The sequence below is a fragment of the Hevea brasiliensis genome, chromosome 15 (assembly GCF_030052815.1).
Source record: "Hevea brasiliensis isolate MT/VB/25A 57/8 chromosome 15, ASM3005281v1, whole genome shotgun sequence".
Classification (NCBI taxonomy): Eukaryota; Viridiplantae; Streptophyta; class Magnoliopsida; order Malpighiales; family Euphorbiaceae; genus Hevea; species Hevea brasiliensis.
Window position 1 is genome coordinate 69,781,995 of NC_079507.1, and position 18,398 is coordinate 69,800,392.

An 18,398-nucleotide genomic window follows, 5' to 3' on the forward strand; every position below is an offset into this window, starting at 1 on the left:
TAGCCATCGGTTGAATGAATTTGCATATGAACTCAAGAAAAAGCAGCCATCAATTCAAGAACCATCATTTTTGGAAATTCATCCACAGTAAGACTTGCAGGTTCCACGTATCATTTACGAGCTCTTTTTTCCAGACGTATCTCGATATGGTTTTCTCATTGCCTCGTTGAAGATGGCATGTGTTTTGTGCTTTTCCATTTCTTCACCGCGCTGGCAAGGACCGATTGCAATTACCTCTGGTTCATAAGCCTTCGCGTTGAAAATGCAACGTTCAGAGGATAGCCATGCCTATTTTTTTTCATTTATCTTTGAACAGGACCCGATTTTATAATTTAAAAGACGACTTTAATGTCTTAGGAAGCCCTGGTGATACCTCAAATTTTAAAATGAAAAAACTAGATTAAATTCCCAACATATTTGCCAAAATAAGAATTCAACAATGACGTACTAGATAAATTCCACCTTCAAATTGCTGAAATTTTAGTAGCATTAATTTGCAGTTAAACAAGGGTCCACAGTCAAAACAAGGCTACAAGACAAGGACATTCTAGCTAACAGTAAATAGAGCTTGTCAAGAAATAAGCATTGATTAATTGTCAAATTTTTTGCCATAATTTCAATAATCAAATTAAAATAAGAACAAAACAGCCTTCCAAGTTACATAATAATTTGCCAGCTGCAGCCGTAGAATCTCAGAATCAGTCTTATATTTCACCAGCAATACAAAGAAAATAGCATTCACACCAGCCATTAATTTAGGAATTATATTTAAAGCATTGGCTGAGAAGCAACCACAATGTTAGTTCAACAAATGCATCAAAATTTCCTCCTTTCTACAAAACTGTCAGAAGTCAGCAAAAACTTCTGCACCTCCCTACATCAGCTAAAGCTATTTTTCACAGCATGACAGACTAGAAAATAATAAAATGGAAGTTCTAGACGAAGAGATGAAATATCAAAAAAAAATACCATATGAAGTTGCAGCCACAATTTAACAACACTGTAATGAACATAAAGAGTAAATCCAAATTCGTGGAGAGCATCATTGTTCCTCGCCATATAATTTTTCTGTGCCTGTTTCAAGTTTCAACTACCATATTCTCCAAGTTTTCATCACCCACATTGCCAACCATCTCTACCCTCTGATCTCCAATATTTCCTTCCATACTAGATGGCTCAAAAGCAGCTGCGTCAGCTGAAGTGTCCATACCTACATGACCAACGCGAACATTAAATTGCATCCCTAGAGATGCTCCCCTATCCAAATCCTTTTCGGCTGTTTTATCTTCATCTTCAGAATCACTTTCACCCGAACTACTATTATTATTCATAGTTTGAGGAGAGTCCACCCCATCAGTTTCATCAGGCTTCATATCAGCATCCACCATATCTATATCCTGTTCAGGTAGCCATTGCTGTAGTGGAACTGCATCACTAATAACTCGCCCTGTTTTCAATCTTTCCCTGTAATTCTCCATTTCTATTCTGTATCTTTCTTTATCTTTAATAGCCTTTTCCTGATAAACCTAATTAACAAAGAGCATAATGAATGTTCAAGGAATTATAAGAAATATAAAGGAAAGTAGAATGATAAGAGTTAAATATGAAATATAATATGTTCCTCACTGCTTTCTCAGATTCCTTCAGCTTGTTCCATAGTTCACCAATCATCCTACTGATCTCTCTGTCCTTCCCTGGGTAAAGAGGCTTCAGTCTTGCATGCTGCTCAGCAAAGAAGAAATTATATCCGCTTCTGTTTGGCTTTGGATGAGCAGGATCCCTCCTTTTTATCTCATTTTTCTTTCTGCGCCGCCGCCGTTGTGTGCCTGATGCAGCATGGGCATTACCAATGTTGTTGGCAGAGACATTATAATGCTGTGGTACTTGGCATGATTGGTTTTGTGGTGCTTGATAAATAACACCTTTGAGCTTCTCCGTCCCTATTGTTACAGTAACAAGATATCCACTCTCAAATTTCCCATCAATTACCCCAATAACTTGAGAAGTTCCTGATGATGCTGCTCTGGCTGCAACAAAAATATATTCAGAAAGGGGAAAACAAGGCTCTCTAAAATAAAAATTAAAAGCAGCCGCAGACTTGGCTGGGAATATTCGTGATTATGTGTCATGGAAACGCCACAAAACAAGCAGGTGGAAATATATGGAAATGCATCTGAAATCTACATGATGGATACAAGTTCTACCAAACAAATTTGTTTCTTCTCCCACTTTTAGTCAATCAATAGAGCAAACATGATATAAAGCTCAAGTTGAGACAACAAAAGAGACCTCCACACAACCCTGCAGTGTTTGTCATTTGTTGCTGGGCTGTAGCTGCTTGATACTCAGGTGATGGTTGCACAGTCACTTGTGCTGGAACCCGTGATGCGAATGAGCTGTGCAAGGGAACTACAAAAAGATGCAATCTACTAAAATACGACATCCATGAACGTGAAAAATTAAGGCTGAGTGTTCAATGCACACACCAGATGAGCCAGGAGCCCAGCCCTGAGCTTTAAAAAAGTAAAGTTGCTCATAGTGGTGAAGCAAGGAACCATAGTACTTGCGCAGCACAAAGGATGCATTTGTAGCAGTAGAAGGAAAGTTGAAAACGGCTGTAACCTCCTTCCATCTTTTCTCTCTAATAATCTGCATCTCCAAGTAAATAATAGTAATCACATGACTGCAACTAATCATTATTAAACTTGTTTATCAAGTAGCTTTTGCTTTAAAATGTAAGCTACATGATGCAGCAAAACTAGAATCATCTACATGGGAACTATTGACCTCTTGGTCTAGCAGTACTTCCTTTCATTCTAAGATGAGCTTCAGTGATAGTGTACCTCCAACTGGATCGTCAATAGAAAATTAGAAATGAAGAAGAAAATTTAACATTCATATATTGAAGTTGTTCACTCTGGTCATTGCTCACACAAAACAGCAAAAAGCAAATGACAGCTATCAAGTAACAGAAAATAGCAATAGAAAAAAGTAATAGATTATTCCAGATTATTAAATTAAACCTTGCAAATGAGATTTAGCTGCCTGATGAAACTTGTTTATCTTCTAATCCCTTCTTATAATTAAGAATTCCTATTACCGTCTTAAAGGTTTTAAACTAGAATTCATTTACAACCACCAAAAAAAAGGTCAATTGCCATTTTTTGGAATACAGTCTGAAAATGAGACAAATTCGATCACATGATCAGAGTTGCAGTTCAAAGAAAAATTATAGAGATCTGAGCAACCATGTTTCAAGTACATCTTAACCATGGTTGCACCTTGCAGAAGGTAAATCATGAACTCTGCAAGTTACATCTGTAAGCAATAGAGCTGAAGGCCCAATAGCAGAAATTAGTAGAAACTAGAAGTAAAGTTAATATTCCAGAGTCAATGAGGAATAAAGAACAATTCTATCAAGAGTAGGCATACTTATAACATTATATTTAATCATTTTTCAGTGGTAGACCATTGATAGAAAATATCATGCAGAAGGTTGGGGTAGACACAAGAATGTTTGATAGGCATATGAAAACACATCTGGGAGGAAATGCATCACTCTGACATTGTCAGTGTGAGTTCCCTGTTCAAGAAATAGAGAACTCAAGAATTCCAGGGAATTTGTCATACACAGTAATGACACTTGAAGAAGTATCAAAAGAGAGAGTAGTTAAAAGCTCTTTTATAAGCTTAGTAAAAACAGATCAGATTTCAGTTTCAAGCCAACTTTAGGGAAACATAAATTCAACATGAACAGCACTAGAGCTCCACATCAATTATCAGCAAAAGATTACAAATGATGTCTGTAGCAGGCATTTTAAGGGTTCAATAATTAAATTCCTCTTTGCAAAAATGGCATATCTACCAATACAAGAAGCATCAGGCACAATATTGAATCAAAACTCACCCATTTACAAAGCTTATGATCAAAATGGAGCAAGGTATAATACCAAGCAACCAGTAAATATTTCATGTTACCTTCTCAAGGCCACCACGAGAAGTTACCTCCACAAAAAGCCGATGCAAGTCCAACTCCCTTCCCCCTATAATGGGGATCCTGCAATTGGAATGCATAATAAGTTAGAACTAGCTAATCCTGTTCTCAAAACAGAGTACCTCTCAAATATGGAACAGCTCTCCAAAAAATGCAAAACAGGTTAGGAGATACAGATGACACACATCTCTGTGAGTTCCTCTACTAGAAAAACAAATCAGCTCTTCACCAAGACTGTCTAATTTGAAACAAAAATATTTGAAAATCCCATTCTTGAAGAGTACACTCATAAAAATTAGGCAGGCCATAAACACAGAGTCAATACACGATTTCTTGAGATGAACCAACTAATTGTTAGGATCAGATGTTTTATGTTTGTAACATAATTATTACTTCAGTTTCATGTAAAGGATCACATTATTAAGCAACCACGCTACCAGAAACCATACCAGCAAAACAAGATAAAAGACCAATTTAAGCTAATCAGGTGTCCCATTCACAAAAAAAGCATGACAAGACAAGGAACCCTCCCACCCGAAGAGATGTCATTCCAGAGAACCAACTACTCTATGAAAATCCCTAGGAAAAACCAATTCCTCAAGAAAAATGAAATACAGTAAAACTGTTCAATTGAGATCTTATACAAGTACATGCAATATTCAAGAGGAAATCAATGGCATACTGAAATGCAAAAACAATTCAAATAAAATATGAAAGAAAGTATAACCATGGAAACTTCTTTTAATTAAATAAAGTTTGCTGTTAGCTAATTAAATCAAGTAAAAATAGGAATAGTATTGTCAATTCTTTGGTTTCACAAGCAACTTTATCCACATCAAAAAAAAAAAAAAAAAAAAAAAAGAGCAACAAGAATGAGTAACAAATATCCAAAACATTATCAGTTTGTGTCACAACCCTGATATGCAATGCATTTACTACCGCTACATTTACATCCTTACAAACTTGTAACTCACAGAAAAAACATCCGCAAAATTCATCAATATGGAGACCAAAAAGTTCAATTAAACTGCCTGCAGGTAAACTAGACAAGTTTATAAATAGAGTTAACTCACAAAAGTAACTCGTCAAAGAGTCAATATCTTAAAACTAAATACTGAAACCTTCACACAAGATTTGCCAGTCATTGCTTGCATTATTTGAGAATAAGATTATAAAACAAGGAACACAGCAATGTAAAGTGAATCAACAGAAAATAGGGGAAAGGAGAAAGTAAAAGAATAGACATTTGATATCTTCAGCATAAATATGGCATCCAAAATTGGAGATGCGCAACCAATCACGTTTCACTAAATAAGTTACGAACAAAGAATCAAAAATATCCTTTCTTTTTCCTCACACAAAGAAGCCACTGCTTATCAGCAAATGTATTTTCAAACCTACAGTAAGCAGCATGAACACACATAACATGTATAATATACTAAAGAGTGAGAGAGAAATTATCACTTTTGGTTTCCAACCCAATATAATGGCACCTAGGATTTAAAATAGCATTATCCTTGCATTTAATATGAAAAGCTCCAGAATAGTAGAGGCTTATAATACACCTGTAAAGAATGTCATGAAGCTTACATGAACTTGGTTCCCATAGAAGCATGGAGCTTCTCTAAAGTAGCCATGAAAAGCTTAGGACTGGCAGCAACATCCTCATATCTTGCCAGAGGTGCTGGGTACTGAAGATAGCTCATGACTGGTTCTTTCATAGGCACAGGACTCTGCTTGGCACAAGAAGTTGATGCCATTGCCGACTCCTATTCAACCATCAAAGCCCTTCGTACTACTTGCTCTTTTCACTCGCTGCAGACAAATAAAAAAGAAAGAAAAAAAATCAAGAAAAAAAAAAGGGAAAAGAAAGAGTTCAGAATCAGCAAACGATAAAAGAGCTGCAGATAGAACTAACTGCATGGAAAAAGCAAGACATGAAAACTGCGGGGCCTTATCAGAGACAATGCCAATAATACAACTTAAAAAGACTTTTATTTCAGGAATAAACGAAAGTCCGAAGAAAGGCTAAATATCAAACAGATAGTGACAAACCCAAATAGGAATAAGTTGAGTAAAATTTATTGAACAAACCAAAAGGCAACTATTAAAATCGTAATGCAGATTGTAGCAATGATCATAAAAAGAGCTTGATGTTTACCAACAACCTCAGCTTATGTATTAAATCCCTATAGCAAGGAAAAGATTCAATGCCCAAGAGAAGCAAATGATAAATTAAAGCTGTCATAGCCGTGAATTCCTCCAGAGTACTATTAAGAAATAACAGCCAAAAAAGCCCATCTAAGCCAGTTTCAGTCCTTTCAAACAGACACAGAACCAATAGAGGTGACACCTTTTAAGACTTTGCAATAAATACCCAGATTCTAAAAAGGTCTCTCCCTTCTCCCTCTTAAAGCACAGTTCACAGGCCTATACAATGCCTATATAAGCAGCAGCTATTTCTTGTCTGACATTCTAAAGATATCCTGCCATCCAAAGGGCACTGCAATTCTGCAAAGATATATTCTGCAAAGATATAGTATGTGTGTGGATACACATAGAGCAAAGTTCTCTCCTTTCCCCCGTTGTCTTATATGTATCTGACACTGTTTCAGAGTTAAAGATATGGAAGATACCATGGTAAGGATTTTGTGGGGGCAGTTGTCCGTCAATCAAGAATGCAAAGTAAAAGCCTCAATAGTCAAAATATATAAAACCCAAGAAGAACCAAAACCCACCTTTGCCCGGAGGACCCATCTCCTTGAAATTTCAAATAACAACTGTACTTCCCCTTTCTTTCTAATGGAGAACAAAGAAATATAATGGTGAAACATACATCAAAATTGCCCATAATAGAAATAAGAAATACAATACAACACTGAACTATTCATTGCTGTTATTACACATTTTTCTTAATGTGAATAAACAACATATTATTATTGAGATTATTAATATATTTATTGTCTTATACCTCTCCAAGATAAATAAATAAATATATAGAATGGAAACCCTGATGCATGAAAGAATGGCGGATACTTAAAATAATATTTCAAAAGGAATTAAAATTAAAAATATATATATGAAAAATGACTTACCCACAGTCAGATAGGCAGAAATGAACATGCAAAATGAAATGATCATAATATGGAAGCAGCTTAAGACTAAATCCTTATTAATAAACGAAAATGAAGAGATTGTATAAAAATATATATTTATTTTATCTCTCCCTATTTTGATAATTTTTGTATGGTGATGAGAAGGAGTGGAGAAGGAAAAAAAGCCCAAAATACATCAAATATATTAAAAATACAAATTTACCCTCGTTACCTTTGGCTATTTTCTAAAATACTGAAGGGTAGTTTCGGGATTCCAATGGCTTTTAACAAGGATGGAGTGACATGTCATCAAAATGATACGGATGGGTGCCCAAATCAAATGAGCTAAAAATGGAATATAATTAATATTGAAAATATGATAAAAACCCACAAATATTATCGGATAATAATGCAAACAAATTTTATATATATATATATATATATTTATTTATTTATTATCGTGGTTAATGCGGAGATGGGTTATTAATGGAAGTTGATGAGAATGGGGATTTGCCAAATAGGTGGGAAGAACGTGTCCCATTGATTTCCCTGTTGAAACGGCACTCTCTCTCTCTCTCTCTCTCTCTCTCTCATCAAATATCCCGAAAAGTGATATGGGTGCCGTAACAGCAGCTCCATTAATATTTTGATTAAGGCATTTAAGCACTTTAAATTTTAGAATAAGTCCAAACAAATCCCATCTTTCTCTCTGCCTTATCAAGAAGTCATTCGTATCCGTATTGTAGTCTTGCTTTGATATTTGTCAAAATTTTAATTTTAAGTTTTTTTCTAATTTTTTTTACATATTTCTAAAAATAAATAATTTAAAATAATTATTTTTATTAAAAATTTTAAAAAAAATAAAGAGTAAGCTCAAATTTAATATTTATATATTTTTAATTGCTAGATCAAGTAAAGCCAAGCGTTAAGGATTAGCTTCCTAATTTTCATTTTTAGGTTTGGTAAAAAATTTTTGCATTCTCTATTTGATTTTGGTCTTTAATTAGTAACCAAATTTTTTCTTTAGGTTTGTAAAAAAAAAAAAAAAAAAAAAAAAACTTTAGAGATAAGACTTTGGGTTCAAATTTCCAACTCATTACTAAAATTAAAATTTTTCATGATAATTTATAAAATTATGACAATTTTATGAATAATTAGGTTAACAACTATACTTAACCAAAGCAAAATTCTGGGGAGAAAATAACAATTTAAATTTATCCAAACTATGGCAAGTAAATTTCCAGGCCAGATTCAACTTCCCTCAAAAATTCAAACAAAACACACAAAGCAATTCGTCATTATTCAACTGCAATCCAACAGATTGAACCTAAAAATTATGGAGAAAAAACTCTCTACTTTATGGTAGAAATTTACTTCTCAAGTGGTACTTGACCTGTTATCAAAATATCTCAAGCAGTAGCTACATGGCTGATAGTGATACAGAACTGCATTTCTACAGTGAGAACAGTGCAATTGCTCTGCATCTACTGTCAGCTGTTGCATATAATCCCTTCTGGCAGTTCTGTCCAAAGTAACTACAAGTCATTTCTTCTTACAAGAGCTCATTTGTCCAGAGAGTACCATAATTAGCTTCAAGATCTCCACCACCGTCTAAATGCTTTTATGCACTTCTAAAGAAACACTTTGCCAGCGCCTTTTCTTGGACATAATCTGAAAATATGAAGCTTCTTGATCAGCATAAAGAAATAAGTTGCACCACAAGCATCATTAGCAGGTGTAAGAGAACATGAAAGTTGAAAGTGTAACAACTCCTTTGTTATGACTAAAGATAATTGTATATAAATATTCAGATTGATCTACATCCAGTTGCAGTTGGCTGATCCGAAACCAACATCGTCTCACCAGTATCTGCAGAGAATTGGTTTTGCAACCTATTCTATTGAGGAACATCAAGGACACAACTTTACTACATATGTTTAGAACGGTGATTATTATGTGACAGAACATTAAATGAATGGGGAAACATGCATTTAACTATCATACTTGTTTGTAAATTAAACAAAAATGGATAAAACAAAATCAGATATATTAAACATCAGTCAGTCATGTTAAACCATACTAAATGAATCAATAGATACGATACCTTACAAGATGAAGGAGGCAATGAAACCTGGCGAACAGCCTTTCCAAGTTCATTTAATTGTAGAATCTCTCGAAGCTGGCTCATGATATTCTCCAAAAGTTGCAACTGAATATTTTCTTTTCCCATGTGCTCCATAGATACATTGAGCTTCCCTCTACCCTCTTGTACAACCCTTAGCCTTTCCCATAGCCTTCCAACTTCATTGTCAATTCTCAACCTCTCATAATCAACTGCAGACATGGAATTTCTCTTAAAAACAGAAACCAAGGGTTTTTTTTGCGAGCAACCCACACGTGGCATTCCACTAGTTATGTCTGAGTAGCTTCTGCTGATGCCCTGCTTAGTTTGTGAACTGGTAATTGCTCGACTATCACATGATTTTGGGATGTCTAAGATGGCATTTACTAACAGTTTTTCAATTCCAATTCCTCTGAATTCACCAGGCATATTAAATTTATCACCAATCATATAAACATCATGAACATGAGCATCCATGTTTACCATTGCATTGCATGAATCTTGGTCGTGCTTCTCTGAATCATCAGAATTATACGGAAAACTATTCTCAGTTTCATTGCAAGTCTGAATTGCCTTTGATGCCAATCCTTCACTTGTAATAATGACATCACTTTGTTTCTGTACTTCCCCAAGAGGGGCAACAGTTTTCTCATGCAAATTATATCCTTCTGCAGTTGATAAGTCAAATTGTAATTGCATATCTCTTTCCTGAGGAAATACTTCATCCAACTTTGGGATTGGTAACTCTTTCCCAAAGACTAGAGTATGATCCACATTTTCCTTCTCACAAATGGATTCACCAATTCTCTGCAGCATCTGCAACGGATCCTCACCTGAATATTGCAACGAATAAGCCCCTTTTCCGTGTGAGGTTCCTGTGCCTTGTGGATCATAATGCACATAATGCAGCTGCTTACTTCCAAAAATCACTTGTCTGTAGGTTTCAACTTCCTTTTCCAAGACATACTTTTCCCTTTCCCTCCTTAGTAGGATCTCTTTAAGAATGTTCATTTCTTCAAAATCATAAGCAGATTTTGCTTCTATCATCCTCTGGTGTTGCCTAGCTTCCATTTCGATTGATGCCTTCTCCTCTTGTAGACGCAGAATCATTGCCATGGCCTCCTCTGCGGCAGTAGCAGCAGAACTCCTCTCTTTCTCAAGTTCAAGGTACAAAGCAGCACGAGCTGCATGCTCTGCTGCAAGTGCTTGTTCCAATACTCTAATTGCATTGTTTTCATCAGGACCAAAGGGAAGCTCCCCTTGTGCATTAAATTTCAACTCATCTTCAGGTGATGTAACCTTCTCCGTTGGTTTAATTTCATTTATAGGTTCATTTGATTCAAAATCAGGGGACTTTCTCCCCAACAAACGCAATTCCACTGAAGAGTCCCTGCCATCTAAAATCACATAATCATGCACATTAGAAGCAGCATCAACTATGCAGAAGTAACATTAGCATATGCATACCATGTTCAAAACATTTTTTCTTAAAGACATGCAGGGCTTATGCAAAGTCAAACTCAAATTTGGATGCTTTCACTTAAAAATGTGCAGTCCATCCAGGGAAGATACAAAGTTCTTCCTCTGCTGATGCTGACATATAAAATGGGAAGACTAGGGCAATTACAAAGCTAGATATGTTACTTCTGTTCTATATTTCAACGTAATATTATAATTCTCATTCAGTACCTCTTCATAACATATGGACCATCTAAAAACATAATATTTGGACCTTCTCATGAGCATTGTAAAAAGAAAAAGAATCCAAACAAACAAAATTACGATGCTGTAAAACCATCTAACTCTAATTCTCAGAACATAAAACACAAAGTATCTGCTCAAAGTGGTAGAAACATTAAATGTAAAATTAAAATATCAGAACCATGCCAAATTGCCAATTCATATTAGAAAAAAGATTCTATAGAAATAGAAAATATTAATGCCAAACTACTCTTCACACTCACAATTTAGGATATTACCACCAGAACTATCAGGTACCATGCTGCCTTCATCACTCGCATTCATCATTTTACTGGCACTGGCAGGAGACTGACGAAGAGCTTGTGCATCCCACCTAAAAGGATCGTATGATGAAGAAGAAGATGACCTCCCAATTTCAGTAGAACCTTTCCTACGACGCCCAAGAGCAAGTCTAACCTTCTGACTCAAACACCCCTTCTCCTTATCAAACCTCTCTTTCACATCCCTTGCATACATTACACTACTCCCAACAAACACTTCTTCACTCCTCTCATGAAATGAGCCAGACGATGCTTCATCATCTAATCCAAAAATTGTATTTTCACAATTTGTCTGATACAGGTTTTTGTCCCATATTGAATCAAAAGGGAACTTGCTCTTAACAGAGAATTGAACAGATGATATCTTCTCTGATTGACAGTCTACAAGAGCTGTTTGCCAACAATTATCACTATTGGGGTCACCAAAAAGTCCATTGCAAGGGCATGGCAGAGACAATCCAAACATACCCAGAAATTTTGAGGCAGAATAAGCGAGAGTTGATGCACAGAGGAGAAGATACGCAATGGAGAGATCAAGAAATGCACCCACTAGCCTACTAAGCGTCCACGATTGTATCTCATGACACGGCATTTTTCCAGAAAACAATTCTTCAGTAACCCAGCCCAGCTGACTAATCAAACTAACCAGTTTCCCGTCCGATTGAGAGAAAACTGAAGAAAAGCAAAGAGGATAATATATCAAGTCTACAATTTGCCATTAAACTTTTCATTGAATTATGGAATAACAAAAAAAGTCTAGCAAATAGTGCTCCATTTAATTACCCAAGAAGCATAAAATTATGAATAAAAAGGGTCATATATATTAACTTTTTTTCCATTCACGTTCTTCATTTTCCTTCGGTTTCCCAACAACCAAACAAATCCCAAAAAGAGAAACTTAGCATTAGTATGGTTTACAAGTTGACTCACCGAGATACTATTTGAGTGGACTTAATTATGAATCATCGGCCTACGAGAGTTGCAATGAAATTTCATTCCATAGAAATGGACGAAGCTGCTCTCTTTCCAAAGAAAGAAATTTTAAGTGTGCAATTCAAACCTCTCTATATTCCCGAGATGGATATGACACCATTGGCTGCTTCCCACAGACTTATAACGTGGTCAAGATCCGTCAATTCACGCGCCATTTGTCCGTTCCCCATTTTTAGGGATACTGAGAGAGAGAGAGAGTAGGATTGATTATTGCGCAACTTCCGTTACAGTGGGTGGTATTAGATGGAGGAATGGCTGGTCATTTGGTAAATAATGATGCCTCTTAAATGAAATTAACACCGTCACGCTTCTCGAGGAAAAACCGTCATAATTTTGTTCGTTACTGATAAAACGGATCCAGACCATCTGGTACGTGTAAGTTGTACGTTCCTTCCCCTCTTATCAAAGACATGTCATCAATCTTATGTACCAAAGAAAAAAGCCATTTATCTTTGTTTGTTTGTAATACGATAGAAATGCTCTTATGGATGTTGAGGTCTCTTACTGGCCTCGATTTGCAATACAATGGTCTCACAGGTGCAATTCCAAATTGTATAGGATTTCTGAAATCTCTTCCAACACTTGATTTGTCAACCAATAATCTTATAAGTGCAATACCTGCCACAATAGGGAACTTGGCAAGCCTTACAATTCTTTTCCTTTCTAAATCCATTCATTCCCCATGAATTTGGAAATCTGACATCTCTCTTTCACCTTGATCTTTCAAACAATAACCTCACCGATACAAACGCTATCTCTGTTGGATATTTATCAAATTTGTATTTTTTCTATTAGGAGGATGGGAGGAGTGAGTGTACGTGTGTGTTAAGGCTTTGCATCATAATAAATACTAAATTTTTAAATTATGTTAAAATTGAAAAAAAAATTAACTCTAATTATAAAAACATATAAAATTTTAATTTTTTTGAATATTAGGTTAATATATTACTATAAAATATTATAGTTTGATAATTATAATTAGAGAAATAGATTAAAAAAATAAGAAAAAGGATAGTTAGTGAAAAAAAAAAAAAAAAAAACAAGGTTGGTTTTATATTCACTTGTCCCACTGAAAAATGGAGTGAAATATTAAATTGCAGGTGCTATCAGAGCCATGAAAAGTGTCTGCACTATCTTAACTGCTCCCTTCCACCAGCAAAGGACCGCTTCGCCAACGCCTTTTCTTTGACATAACCTGAAAATTGATGCAAGCTTTTTGTGAAAATCAACAGTAGCAACTCTTCAAAAATGACGAAGTAAAATCAGATGCGTACATACATTAGATGTTAGAGGAGGCAATGAGGCCCTGCGGGCAGCCTTTCCAGGTTCTGTTAAATGTCGAATCTCTCGAAGCTGACTGATGATATCCTCCACAATTTGTAGCTGAATTTTCTCTCTTTCCGGGTTCCCTTTAGTGAACTGTAGCTTCTCCCTTCCTTCTTGCACAAATTTTAGCTTTTCTCTGAGCCAACTAATCTCATTGTCAATTTTAAACCTTTCAGCATCAAATGCAGACATGGATTTTCTTCGCATATCAGAACGTAAGGATCTGCTTCTTGAACTACCAGTTGGTGGTAATCCAATGGGAATGTTAGGATTTTTTGAGGTAGCAGCAGCATTCATCGAAAGCTGCTTATTTTTGTCTCTCATGACCCGCTTATAGACACTGGCTTGATCATCAATGACATGAACATCATGAATAGCACCTTCACTTTCTTTATGATCAATAGCTTTCTGATGCAAATTATGTGCTGGAGGAATAGTAGACTGAATTAACTTTGAAGTTGCATTTATTTTCTGTGCTTTCCTTTCCTCATCAGGATTTTTTTCAGGACTTGGATGCCTTGGAATGTCCACTCGATTTGAATTATCTTCACTGTATTTTTTACTTGGAAATTCCTTCTCCTCCTTGTCAGTAGAATCATTACTCGGCTGTGGCGGCATATCTTCGTTGCTTGAATATAATATTATTTCCCCCTTTGTTTCTGCCACACCATACATTTCTGCATCCAACTGTTCATTCCCATAAATTATTTGCCTGTAGGCTTCAACTTCCTTCTCCAAGTAATACTTTTCCCTCTCTCTCCTTACTAGAATCTCTTTGAGAATGTTCATTTCTTCAGCATCATATGCATATTTCTCTTCTATTATCCTCTGGCATTGCATTGCTTCCATTTCTATAGATGCCTTCTCCTCTTGTAGACGCAATATCATAGCCATGGCCTCATCTGCAGCAGTAGCAGCAGCGCTTCTCTCTTTCTCTAGTTCGATGTAAAGGACAGCCCTGGCAGCATGTTCCTCTTCCAGTGCTTGTTCCAGGAGTCTTATTGTACTCTTTGCATTGCAATCTGAACCTTGATCCGCATTTGAATTGATCTCATCAGCAGTTAATGCACTTTCCTCTGTGGGTTCATTCTCATCTACAGATTCATTCAATTCAAAACCATGGGAAAACTTTCTCTTCGAACCAATATCCACCGAGGCTTCCTTTGCATTCAAAATTTCACAAGCATTCACATTACAGGCTGCATCAGCATGTGAAGAAATAATGAAACATATGCTTTGATGAAATCCCTATCACAATTTTCTTTCTACATCAATCTTATTTTCAATGCGCAAACACACGCAAGCCAACAAACAATGAAATTTTTCAAGCACATTGTAAGCCAACAAACAAAACCATCACCTGATGCACCTTCAAAGTTAGCAGGATCCTTGTCGGCTTCATCCTCCAATTTACTGATTCTGGCAGAAGCCGATTGAGGTGTTTCTACATTCGACCATAATGATTTATATGATGGAACCCAGGAAAACTTCCCATTGTGATCAACAGAGCCTTTTCTGCGGCGTCTGAGGCCATGTCTTGATCTGTGGCGAGAAATCCACTTCCCTTTCAACTCATGTCTTCCTTCTTTCACATCCGGCAAGTTCATTGCACCCATCACAAAACTCTTTTCTTTCATCTTAGCCAAATCTCCGCCTGTATTGTTGTCTGTCCTCCTCTCTGAAGATGATATACATGAGACCTCACCCTCCGATCCGACACCCTCATGTTTATCATTTTCCTTGTTGGAATTCCACTGCAAATCGTTCCCTATCGAACCGAAAGGGAACTTGCTTTTCACAGAGGATTGAACAGATGAAATTTTCTGCGAAGGGTAATCAACTAATGGTCTTTGCAAGCAGGTATTGTTGGTGTTGTCAGAACTTGCAAAAAAGCTATTGCAAGGGCATGGCAAGTTCAATCCAAACAAGCCTAGAAATTTGGAGGCGAAGTAAGCAAGAGTTGATGCGCACAGGAGAAGGAAGGTAATGGAAAGATCAAGAAATGCACCCACGAGCTCACTAAAATTCCATCCACGAATGGCATGGCAAGGCATTTTTCCTCAGAAAATTTGTTTCTTGCTTATGAAATTGATAGAACTAATGAACTAATCCTCTGTTTGGTTGCAGAGAAAAGCTAGAGGAAGCAACAATTGCCATGAATAGCAACAAGTGCCATGAATAGCCATAGTGCCTGTCATCTCACTACAACCCCTAGTTTGGTTATAAATCTGGCGAATTTTCGGGCAGGACGCACGTGGGCAGACAGCCAGACATACCACAATCCTTGGAAAGAAAAAAAAAATTGAAGCGGTGTTTCTTGGTAACAAAATTTTTAAAATTTAAAAGAACACTAAAAGGAGAAAAAAAAAAAAAAAAAAAAAAAGCACAATGCATTTTATTAATTATTATTATGTGTCGTCCCAGGCGGATTGGAAATAAGGGAATCAAATGGTACATAATCAGTACGAGCAGAAGGCCGAAGAGGCAGCCCACTCAATGTAACAAGCCCACAAATGTGGGAGATAAAATGTTTGTACCGCAACCACACCCAATAGTAATGCTCATTCGATATGGTTGGGCTATAAAGAAAACATAAACTCACAAATTTGGTATTTAATTAAAAAATTGAAGATATAAATATAAAATTTTTATAAATAGATATAATAAAATATTATATGCTTTTATTTTTATAAAATATCATTATTATTTTTTCTTAATTTAATATTTTTAAAAAATAATTATTTTATATAAAATTTATGCTAAAGCAAAATCAGAAAAATCTCAATCTTCGCGCAATTTCACAAGCACATAATGAAATTTTTAGAAGTTTTTTTTCACACTAAAATTTTATTTATTTCATGAAAAATATTTTTTTATAAAATATTTTTTATATTTTTTGATATTTGAAGGTACTTAAAAAAATTAGTCAATAAAAAATATTTATTTGATAAAAAAAATTAAGTTAATTTAAAAAAAAATTCTATTTTTCGAAAGAGAAAATTAATTTTTATTTTTAAACTTTAGTAATCTAAGTAAAATATGAATAAACTTATACATATATGAAATAAATACACATTATTAACTTAACATTATAAATAAATAATGAAAAATATATTTTTTATTTATAAATTATTTTTTATAAAACAATCGAAATCTAATTATATATTATTTTTCATATCTTCAGAAAAAAAAAATTATACTGAAAATTTCTTATTATATGTATATATATGACTTGAAAATTGAAACAATTGACCTGCATATCAACAAGACGAAAGAGTTAGAATAATTATTAAGAGCATGCATGATTCATGCACACAAGTTACAATATCCTCAAGTAATCCATATTATCTCGTTTTTAATCATTATTAATAGACTTATTCTAGTTTTACTGCCACGATAATTTTAATATACGTCATTGAATAAGCCAATTTTCATTTTATTTATATCTAACCACGTAACTCATTAGGAACATTTCCAACAATATTTCATATTATTAAAAAAAAAAAAAAAACCCTTCTAGAGCTAAATGATGCCTTATTTGGAAATTTCCTCTGCTGAAAGTTAATTTATTTATTTCTTCATTTATATTTTTATTCTTTATTTGCAATTATCTCGCAAATAAAAATTTCTAAATTTTTAATATAAAAAGAAAAAAGTTGATGTGATTTGATACATCTTTTAATGAATCATCCTACATGATTCAACAAAGCCAACCTGTGCAAGTTGAAAAGGATGCACTTGAATCCAAACTAGAAGAATTAAAATTGAAGAAAGATAAGAAAAAAGAAAATAAATGACTAAAGGTGTGTCTTGTTTCTATTTTACATATGTGTTAATTAATTTTTATAAAAAAAAAATAAAAATTTAAGGGATTACGATATGTGAATTGAATGTTGTGATCTACTATAATGATTTTAAAATATTATATATCATTTGATTAGTGTGTGTATGTATATGAAATATATAAATTAATATATTTAATTAAAATTATCATTGATATATATATATATATATATATATATATAAAGGGTGAAATTTTCTTGCCACTAGTTGCGGCCAAATCAAGTCTACATCAGAGTTTCAGACAAATTCAAAATTCATTTGACTTTGGTTAAGGTTGTCAATTCAATTCTCTCAATTATTGACATAATCAAAACCAATGTAAACACCCCCAAAAAAACAAGTTCTTTTAAAAATCCGCAATTTGTGGAACTAGATTTTCTTTATATTTTAATTTATTTTTTCCATTTTATTAGTGGAACCACATAAATTCAATAAATTATAAAATATTTTCAATATATTTTATATTTATAAAAAAAATTAATTTTTTAACATATAAAATAAAATATATAAATAAATTAATTATACATTTATTAAAAAATTTTCACTTTTTAAAACTTCTTATCACACTTACTTGAGGATAAAAGCTTAAGATATTTATGTAAACGAGAATAATTAAATGTATTTTTTTAATATAAAAAGTAAATTTTATATAATTATTAGATAATATATATGTGACATGAAGGCGACGAATAATTTTCTAACAAATTCTATTGGCCTAGTTAAATTAGCGTGATATTTTCGCCCCTACGATCAACTCACAGTGTGATTTTTTTTAATTGTTAAAAAATTTTAAAATTTAGTTATAACACCCTAAGCAAATCCCACATCGGTAAAACTTGGGAAAGATGCTGGATTTATAAGTTGATGATTCATAACCCTAGTGATGCGTTTTAAAACCGTGAGGGCTTCGGCCCAGAGCGGACAATATCACTAGTGAGCCGGACTGTTACATTTGTGGTATCAAAATCGCTCTGTGTGCAACCTTGGGCGATGGTGGGGCAAAC

General features: G+C 34.4%; 3 protein-coding genes across 9 annotated transcripts; all 3 read right to left on the reverse strand.

The window, feature by feature from the left end:
• Window positions 1-750: 750 nt before the first annotated feature.
• Window positions 751-7,200, reverse strand: LOC110636231 (high mobility group B protein 15). 6 transcript variants are annotated; one of them, XM_021785847.2, is made up of 8 exons: window positions 7,090-7,111; window positions 6,733-6,793; window positions 5,585-5,809; window positions 3,979-4,057; window positions 2,487-2,649; window positions 2,290-2,409; window positions 1,627-2,027; window positions 751-1,526 (listed from the first exon to the last, which is right to left on the reverse strand). In XM_021785847.2, exons 3-8 carry the CDS (start codon window positions 5,752-5,754, stop codon window positions 1,080-1,082), a joined length of 1,380 nt encoding a protein of 459 aa, XP_021641539.2. In that variant the 5' UTR covers window positions 5,755-5,809; window positions 6,733-6,793; window positions 7,090-7,111; the 3' UTR covers window positions 751-1,079. The 6 variants fall into 6 exon arrangements, with proteins under 6 accessions (XP_021641539.2, XP_021641538.2, XP_057992807.1 ...); XM_021785846.2 differs by lacking the exon at window positions 6,733-6,793 and having other exon boundaries at window positions 7,090-7,200; XM_058136824.1 differs by lacking the exon at window positions 2,290-2,409 and having other exon boundaries at window positions 7,090-7,138.
• Window positions 7,201-8,313: 1,113 nt separating this feature from the next.
• LOC110636180 (uncharacterized) lies at window positions 8,314-12,459 on the reverse strand. 2 transcript variants are annotated; one of them, XM_021785749.2, is made up of 4 exons: window positions 12,163-12,459; window positions 11,191-11,904; window positions 9,194-10,608; window positions 8,314-8,760 (listed from the first exon to the last, which is right to left on the reverse strand). In XM_021785749.2, exons 2-4 carry the CDS (start codon window positions 11,822-11,824, stop codon window positions 8,701-8,703), a joined length of 2,109 nt encoding a protein of 702 aa, XP_021641441.2. In that variant the 5' UTR covers window positions 11,825-11,904; window positions 12,163-12,459; the 3' UTR covers window positions 8,314-8,700. The 2 variants fall into 2 exon arrangements, with proteins under 2 accessions (XP_021641441.2, XP_021641440.2); XM_021785748.2 differs by having other exon boundaries at window positions 11,176-11,904.
• Window positions 12,460-13,258: 799 nt separating this feature from the next.
• On the reverse strand, window positions 13,259-15,700 carry LOC110636209 (probable myosin-binding protein 6). The gene is made up of 3 exons (XM_021785792.2): window positions 14,912-15,700; window positions 13,504-14,750; window positions 13,259-13,420 (listed from the first exon to the last, which is right to left on the reverse strand). Exons 1-3 carry the CDS (start codon window positions 15,603-15,605, stop codon window positions 13,361-13,363), a joined length of 2,001 nt encoding a protein of 666 aa, XP_021641484.2. The 5' UTR covers window positions 15,606-15,700; the 3' UTR covers window positions 13,259-13,360.
• Between the last annotated feature and the right edge of the window lie 2,698 nt (window positions 15,701-18,398).

What these genes read in the sequence shown, in the direction of transcription:
- LOC110636231 (XM_021785846.2), bottom strand. Translation starts at nt 5,754, where the DNA reads ATGGCATCAACTTCTTGTGCCAAGCAGAGTCCTGTGCCTATGAAAGAA. An exon ending in CTCGTGGTGGCCTTGAGAAG is followed by an intron (nt 2,650 to 3,978) that starts GTAACATGAAAT and finishes TTGGAGATGCAG; the next exon opens with ATTATTAGAGAGAAAAGATG. An exon ending in CACTGCAGGGTTGTGTGGAG is followed by an intron (nt 2,028 to 2,289) that starts GTCTCTTTTGTT and finishes TTTTTGTTGCAG; the next exon opens with CCAGAGCAGCATCATCAGGA.
- LOC110636180 (XM_021785748.2), bottom strand. Translation starts at nt 11,824, where the DNA reads ATGCCGTGTCATGAGATACAATCGTGGACGCTTAGTAGGCTAGTGGGT. An exon ending in TGGTGGTAATATCCTAAATT is followed by an intron (nt 10,609 to 11,175) that starts GTGAGTGTGAAG and finishes ATGTGATTTTAG; the next exon opens with ATGGCAGGGACTCTTCAGTG. An exon ending in TGCCTCCTTCATCTTGTAAG is followed by an intron (nt 8,761 to 9,193) that starts GTATCGTATCTA and finishes TCATATTTTCAG; the next exon opens with ATTATGTCCAAGAAAAGGCG.
- LOC110636209 (XM_021785792.2), bottom strand. Translation starts at nt 15,605, where the DNA reads ATGCCTTGCCATGCCATTCGTGGATGGAATTTTAGTGAGCTCGTGGGT. An exon ending in TAACTTTGAAGGTGCATCAG is followed by an intron (nt 14,751 to 14,911) that starts GTGATGGTTTTG and finishes ATGCTGATGCAG; the next exon opens with CCTGTAATGTGAATGCTTGT. An exon ending in TGCCTCCTCTAACATCTAAT is followed by an intron (nt 13,421 to 13,503) that starts GTATGTACGCAT and finishes ATCAATTTTCAG; the next exon opens with GTTATGTCAAAGAAAAGGCG.